Here is a 7,856-nt window from a genome sequence, read left to right on the forward strand (position 1 = left end):
GGGCGACTCTAGCCAGGTCCATCCCATATGTAGCCCATTTTGCACATTCATGGTGAGGCTAAAGGCCCGTGGGCACCTCTACGGCCTGAAATTTGAGGCCCAACAACAAATTGGACTAGGCCTTCCTTTTGATTATATCCCGAAAATGACGAATTTAGCATTATTGGATGTTAAATAGTCTAGCGGGCTTGGATGGGCTTGCCATTGAGCAAGATCTTTTATCGAGCAGGCTGTACGGGCTTGGCCCATGTTATGTAGCTCATGGACCACTATCAGCCCAAACTATGTAGACCCCTACTAATAATTGCTTAGAGATGTTTTTGAGTGGACACTATCCCTTGTTTAATATGTAGAAAGAAGAAGGAGATTCTTGGATTAATCCATGGAGGAGAGCAGCCGCAGCAAGGTTTGTGTTACAGGAGCTGCAGGCAACCTCGGGTCTTGGCTTGTCAAGAAGCTTCTGGAGCAAGGACACACCGTCCATGCCACTCTAAGAAACCTTGGTCTCTCTCTCTCTCTCTCTCTCTCTCTCTCTCTCTCTCTCTCTCTCTCTCTCATGTTTGTTTTTTGATTGGGTGAATTTCAGATGAACCATCTAAGATAGGGCGTCTCAAGAACCTTCCTGGTGCAGATACAAGGTTACAGTTGTTGGAGGCCGAAATTTACGACGTCGATGGGTTTGAACCCGCCATCAACGGTTGTGATTTTGTGTTTCACCTTGCCACCCCTAAGCAACACATTGCTGACAGCTCTAAGGTTGGTGTTAAAATGAACTAGTATGCTGCATATGGCATGTCCTCGGTGAGCAGGACCGTTCATTGAACGGACTTGGGGAATCTTTGATTAGTGGCCTAAACATGGATGATCAACTCAAAACATGAGAAACAGTCCACATGTCGAAATCCATTGTAATCGGGAAGTGAAAGTGTCCGATTACTATGGATTTCAAGGCATATAGCCTGGGAAGGGATTAGGTGTTAGCCGGGTAAAATATCGTTGGTAGGTGTTTCTCTTACTCTCGGTCGTCTTCTTCTTCTTCTTCTTTTTTTTTTTGGTGAGCCTGTTAATACACCCACTGTCGTTCACACATCACTGTTAGTCACCCCACTAGGGATCGATACCAAGACCTCAGTGTTAAAGCGAGGTATCTTTCACTCAGTCTGCCACTTGAGCTATGGATCAGGGTGTACTCTCGGTCTTCTTGATTTCTGTGTTGAAACGAGCTATCTATGCCGTTCATCGGTTTGTCCCAAAAATGAAGCAGATCTAAATCTCAAGCGGACCACATGATAGAAAACAGTGGTCACTGAACGCAAACCATTAAAAACTTCCAACATTCAATCCAACCTATAGATAAGGTCACATAGACCTGAATTTGTATTTGCCAGCCAACATTCAATCCAACCTATAGATAAGGTCACATAGACCCGATTGAAGGAAAACACAAATATTAGCTTCATCCAAAACTTTCACAGCCCCTAAGAAGTTTTTAATGGTGGTGGTTCAATCCCTGTTGAGTAATCCACTTGAGATTTTTATCTACTTTATTTTTGGGACCATGCCTTAAAATGAGCTGAAAAAACTGTTGGGCGTGAATATGCAACACATACATCAAGGTGGGCCCCACGGTTAGGGCAACACTTATTAGTATGTTACCCGATAACACCTAATCCGCTCCTTGTAGCTTATCCAGACCACGAAGTCAATGGTCTCAATCACTCAAATGAAGGCCATGTGCAAGATTTGGTGAGCCCATGTAGGTGGGCTATTTGAATGGTCAATGAATGGGACAAAAGAAACTTAAAGCAATCCACCTTTAAAAAGTTGTTGGTAATAAATAATATTTCCTTTATAACATGTAAGAAAGAATTCATAAGGAAGAAAAATAGAAGCTTAGAAACTTTTAGGCATCTTTTACAGCATGTATTTGAGTGCATTCCGATTTCAAAAGTTGTTTCAAAAGTACTTGAAATACAAAATTTTAATGTGTCGTGATAATCAATCGAAATAAAATGTCCTTTTGCCTCCTTTAAAGAAAGAGAGCAATGCGCGTAACTAAAGTGTTGCTCAGCTACTAATCCATTCTACACATGGCATGCTAATGACACCTCAAAATGATCAAAATGCATAAGAAAGATTTCATAAGAAGAAATCGAGGAGCTCAGAAACTTTTAGGCATCCTTTGGTAGTATGTATTCGAGTGCATTTGGAATCTAAAGGTCATTTTGCATATTGAATTCAAAGGTATTTGAAATGCACAATTTAAATGTGTTCTAATATCTCTCTATTTTGCATTAAATCAAAATCAAATGTCCTTTTTCACTCTTTTAAAGTGGGAAGTCACATGTGTAGTAAAAGTATTGTTTGCCTACTAATCTATTGTACACATGGTATGCTGATGATACTCCAAAACAATTAAATTGTTAACTGCATCACTAAAATTACAACACTAGAATTATTTGAATAAACCAAACATTGGGAATATAAATTGACAGTTAAAAAACGTTGGCCAATCACTCTTTCTTGATCCTATGCCTGTAACCTAGCAAAGGCTCAAATTTTCATCAATTTTTTTTTTTTTGGCAAAGTATATATTTTAATCGACTTGTTACAATCCTCTTAAATATCACATATGTACACTAATTAAAAATATTAAAGATGATTTAGCAATAAAAAACAAATTCTTATAAATATCATATAGAATCTCAATGCATTCCTATTTTTGATTCACAATGCATTCTAATTACAAGCTCCCAAACATAACTTGGCAAATTGGAATCACGTTGATCAATGATTTAAAATTCAATGCATTCCAAATACAAGCCTTTAGAATGGCCCTTATAGTTGCCATTGAAAAGGGTATTTACTTGGTAATTTTATTAGTAGAACTTTGTTAGACTATAAGTCCATTTTGCTTTAAATTTATATGGTTTTAATGTATTATGCTTGCGTACTGGAGGAGGTTGTGTTTTAAATCTTATATAATGGAAGAGGAAAACAAATTTATTTACTAATTGAATTCTTAAGTTTTAAACCAGCGGGCATATTGGTAGAACTTTGCTATCTTCTAGTAGTCCTTGTGATGAGTTGTTGGTTATCTATGAAGTTACTTCTTCTTAGTTCACTTCTTTTAGCATCTTTTCCCCTCTCTCCACATTAGACTTTCTGCTTATTCACCAAATATCATAAAATTTCGTGATATTTCATCATTCATCAATCTAATTTGGAGCAAAAAGATCATGAAATTTCCTGATATTTGGTACAACTAAACGCACAGCTAAAACATGTTTTATCTTCTTTGAAAGAGGATATTTGTGACTAAAATGTGTAAATCAAAACAGTATAATGACACTTCAGAAGCAGCAGTTGCTGGGGTGAAAAGCATAGTAGAATCTTGCATAAGATCTGGAACGGTGAAACGACTCATCTACACAGGCTCCGTCACTGCGGCATCTCCAATGAAAGAAGATGGCACCGGTTTTAAAGACTCCATTGACGAATCTTGTTGGACGCCTCTCCATCTATCGTTCCCTTACTGTGGCGATTATGAGCTGGTTAGTGTCCTTGTTCTAGTATATCATCCCACTGGTAATGTTTAAGAGGCAAGGAATGATCCACCGTGTAATCGGAGGTGGGGTCCACCACCAATTGATAAACGGACCCGTACACATAAAAATTAGCATAGCAGATTTCTACTCAAATGCATATGTTTGGAAACGAATGCAGCCAATGGTCCACACTCATTAGGAAAAAGTTCACGGCTCATGCTGTTAGGACTATCTGATTGGAGAGACTGTTTGAGTCTGGATCAATAGATCGAGGGCCTTATACTTTGGTATGCCTCACATGACATATATGATAGTGTATCATGCTTCTTAGAAGATGGGGTTGTCAATGGGCCAGGTCATTTGGCCCGTTTGTAGCTGGACCTGAAATGCAGACCTGGCCCGGCCATTTCCAGCCTGACTTAATTTCAAACCCAGGCCTAAGTCATGTCAGTCATAAATGGTCCTATTCTGATTTAACAAAATTGGTGTGGCAATGTGTTGGGTCGGGCCATGGGTTAATTAGCTCAACCTTCTTTTGAGATGTAAGCTGAATGGCTAGTGGGTCAGGCTAGAAATAAGGCCCATGTAATAAAATAGGTTGGACTTGGGTTGAACCCTACACACCCCCGATCCGCCCATACAGTTCATTGATCAATGGTTTAGAGTCAGATTACCTGACCAAAATCTGAAATAAAATAATGGAAAATAATATATAGAGAGAGGAATGCTCACCTGTGCGCACCAATTCAAGAACTCGTGAGAATTTTTTCAGAACTCATCTCCATATGATGCAGCACCCCGTGAAACCAACAGGGCCCAACTTTCACCCTTATCCAAAACTTTGGTGGGCCATGGTAAATGGTAAAAGAGAGACAAATCAAAGGAGGAAACTGTTTCCTTTTGCCATAGCCCACCAAAGTTTTGAATAAGGGTGAAAGTTGGGCCCTAGGGGTTTCATGGGGTGCTGTATCACATGGACGGTTCAGATTTTGCGCTCATGTCATAAGAGATGAGTTTTGAAAAAGTTCTCACAAGTTATGTGAGAACTGGAGGTAAGAATTCATCTTTATATAGATGGACATGTATATGCATCTATGTACGCATCCACTAATTGGGTTGTTTCACGAAAACCTTTATCCCGTCAAACAATCTTGAATTTGAGTTGCGTCGTGCAGGATTGGGTCAGTCAGATCGGTCGAGCTCGACCGGATTATAATTAAATGAATTATGTTAGGTCGGTCGAGACTGACCTTGAGCTGGTCACAATGAGTGGTTCAGGTCAGGTCCGGCTTGGGTCGATGAATTTTAAGTGGGCCAGGTCAGGCCATAAGGAGTAGTGGATCATGGCTCAGGTTGGGGCCAAATTTCTTGGCTCATTTATCAAACAAGTCAGGCTTAGGCTCATTCCAACCCGACATCCCCACCCATTGCCACCCCTAACAGAAATTGTATTTTTTTTTAAAAAAAAAAAAAAGCCTCAGCCCAGCTCACCTATTACTCAAATAGAGTCCTGATCTAGCCCAGCCCATGTGGGTTGGACTTGTAACAGTCTTGAACCGCTGGAACAAGAGCCACAACCGTAGTTTATTTTCCAAATGCCTGGATTGAGCTGTGACGGTGGTATTGGTGTAGGCCTACATATCTTCCAAGAGACGGGCCGAGGAAGTTGCACTTAGCTGCTGTAACAAAGACAAGGGCGGGGGTTTGGAGGTGGTATCCCTGGCTGTAGGGCTCGTTGGAGGAGATACACTTCTTCCCTTCCTACCTGTAAGCATGGAATCAATCATTTCGCCGATCACTGGCAACATTACTTGTTGCAGAAAGTTCAGATTTTTGCAAGGATTGGTGGGTTCCATTCCTTTGATTCACATAGACGATGTCTGCGAAGCCCATATCTTTTGCATGGAGCAACCTTCAATGGCTGGTAGATTCCTTTGTGCGAGCGCCTATCCCACAATTTCCAAGATTGCGAAACACTACCTAAAGAATCATAAAGAGTTCGACGTGGAAAAACAGTAAGAAACTCAATAAAAATGGGTGCATTGTCATTTTTAGTCAGGAATGCTAAAGGGCTGAGATGGGCTGACCAGAGGTTTGCTAAGGCCCAATCAATGAACTAAGGTCATAGGCCCACTGACTAAAGATCAACTCCCATCTGACCTGCCTCTGGCCGGTCCGGTTGGCTGGTTTTCTATTCAGGTCCGAGCTCAGGCTACGTTTGGGCCAGCCCACACTGTTTGCAACCCTTACATTGCTTCTCTTTCTACAAAATAGTGGAAATTTCCATTTTCCATGCCCCCATGGGAAGAGACCCATGTAGAATAACTTACAAATTTCCAAGACTATATAGTAGAATTATCTCCAAAATTTCCAATTTTCGACAGGAGTTCATCGAACCATCAAAGTATTTTCCCGAGAAATGATGGTGGTAGCCCAAGTCGTAGCTCTTGGAAAATTTTGTAAGAATCTTTTTAGCAATTTCTAGGTTCTTATAATTCAAGGCTATGAAATTCCATTTCAGGTTTTTGGAAGGGCCGGAAAAAGGAATCGGATGTGGTACTACGAAGCTCATCGATTTGGGATTTGAGTATAAGCATGACATGGAAAGGATTTTGGATGACAGTGTGGAGTGTGCAAGGAAGATTGGTGTCTTGAATTGATTAGCAGCTTCCAAAACATTAATTACATTGATAATGTTCACAGTATAGTAGTGATCCGCTTTCTTTTAATGACACAAATAAGTAATGAATGGGTGAGATTTTATGAGAAAATTCTACTATAAGAATGATAAAATAATTTTATGCTTTATTTTCTATTGTCATTACTAGTGTTTTAAAAATCATATATGATCATCTAATGAATATTTTGTTGTCCAATGGGTGATTGCATACATCAATGTAGTATATAAGCAGAAATGTTTAAACTTAAGCAAGTTTGACTCATTCAAAATGCTTGTGTAGTTAGGCAAGTATATTATAAGTACTGCTTACCGTTTAAGTAATCTACAAGTATTGTTCTAGAGAGATTTCTTTATGATAAAAATATTTAATGGCAAAGGTTTACAAGTCTATAAATACATGAGTTCTTCTTAGAAAATCTTAAATAATTTTAAAGTTTAAAAAAATTCAAATAATTTTAAAGTTTAAAAATACTATCTTGACACATAAAGTAGGAAGATGATTAGTTCAGGAGAGAGAGTGATGATCATCTTATGCTCTCTGTGAAAAGTATATATGATTAGTTTAAGTTTATGTAATGTTGTAAAACAGATGTCTTAAATCTGGTTTCACCACGCTGCTCGACCAGTCGAGGGGCTGGCTCGACTAGTCGAAGGGCACCTTCGACTAGTCCAATCCCGCTCGACTCAAAGTCCAGCGATAATGTCTATGAAAATCTCGAGATCTTCAACCAGTCTAGGGACAGGCTCAACCAGTTGAAGGTGCACTTCGACTAATCGGAGCCCTAACTCAACCAGTTGAAGGTGCACTTCGACTAGTCGGAGCCCTAGCTCAACCAGTCGAAGGTTACGCAGATGGTGCGCGAATTCTGCACGGACTGCATAAATTTGAGGCGGTTTCATAGAAGTGCGTAAGTGGAGTTTCCTAAACTATAAATAGGGGTCTCTAGGGTCTTTCTAAGTAATGCTAAGGTTTTCTAAAGGAGTTCCAAGGGTTCCTAAAAAGGTTGTAGGGTTTCTAAAGGATGTAGCAAGGGTGAGATTCAAGTTTGTTCAAATTGAGTAAGTCATTTTCTCTTTGAAATTTATGCTTTCATAGTGGAATTCTGTCGCTTTATACCGTGGTTTTTTCCCGCAAGGGTTTTCCACGTTAAATCTTTGTGTTCTCTCGTGATTGCTTGGTGTTCTTGGATTACTATCCTACATCGAGATCTGTGTGATTCCGCAACACAAATCCCCAACATGTTAATTCATGCATTTCTTAAAAGTAAATCCGATTTAATTTGTTTCACTCTTGCTTTGCATAAACACTTTTAATAAATAATTAATAAAGGTGTTTGCCTTTGAAAGTAACTAATAAAGGCAAAAAACAATTAAGTCATTCTCTACCACATGTAGTAGGTCTTCAGTTCTTGTTAAAAGAAAAATAAAAATAAAAATATACATAATGTCACCCGAAGAAAGGCCATACCATACAATTTCATATGCCTGGATTTGGCCCCATTGATCATTTTCTTCTTATTGTTCTATTTGATGGCCACATACATGTAAGACGTGTGCTCAAAACCATTTCACAATGTAGCACTTGATTGTTTGATTTCTTTGGTAAAACAAAAATATCAACTTGATCC

At 39.3% G+C, this 7,856-nt stretch overlaps 1 protein-coding gene across 1 annotated transcript; it reads left to right on the top strand.

The window, feature by feature from the left end:
- The first annotated feature begins 382 nt into the window (after positions 1 to 382).
- On the top strand, positions 383 to 6,208 carry LOC131239161 (putative anthocyanidin reductase). Its single transcript, XM_058236718.1, has 5 exons — positions 383 to 503; positions 587 to 756; positions 3,342 to 3,554; positions 5,181 to 5,563; positions 6,070 to 6,208. The coding sequence occupies exons 1-5, from the start codon at positions 383 to 385 to the stop codon at positions 6,206 to 6,208; spliced, it is 1,026 nt and encodes a 341-aa protein (XP_058092701.1).
- Positions 6,209 to 7,856: the final 1,648 nt, after the last annotated feature.

Source organism: Magnolia sinica, chromosome 3 (assembly GCF_029962835.1).
Source record: "Magnolia sinica isolate HGM2019 chromosome 3, MsV1, whole genome shotgun sequence".
Classification (NCBI taxonomy): Eukaryota; Viridiplantae; Streptophyta; class Magnoliopsida; order Magnoliales; family Magnoliaceae; genus Magnolia; species Magnolia sinica.

What these genes read in the sequence shown, in the direction of transcription:
- LOC131239161 (XM_058236718.1), top strand. Translation starts at nt 383, where the DNA reads ATGGAGGAGAGCAGCCGCAGCAAGGTTTGTGTTACAGGAGCTGCAGGC. An exon ending in ACATTGCTGACAGCTCTAAG is followed by an intron (nt 757 to 3,341) that starts GTTGGTGTTAAA and finishes AAATCAAAACAG; the next exon opens with TATAATGACACTTCAGAAGC. An exon ending in ACTGTGGCGATTATGAGCTG is followed by an intron (nt 3,555 to 5,180) that starts GTTAGTGTCCTT and finishes GTATTGGTGTAG; the next exon opens with GCCTACATATCTTCCAAGAG.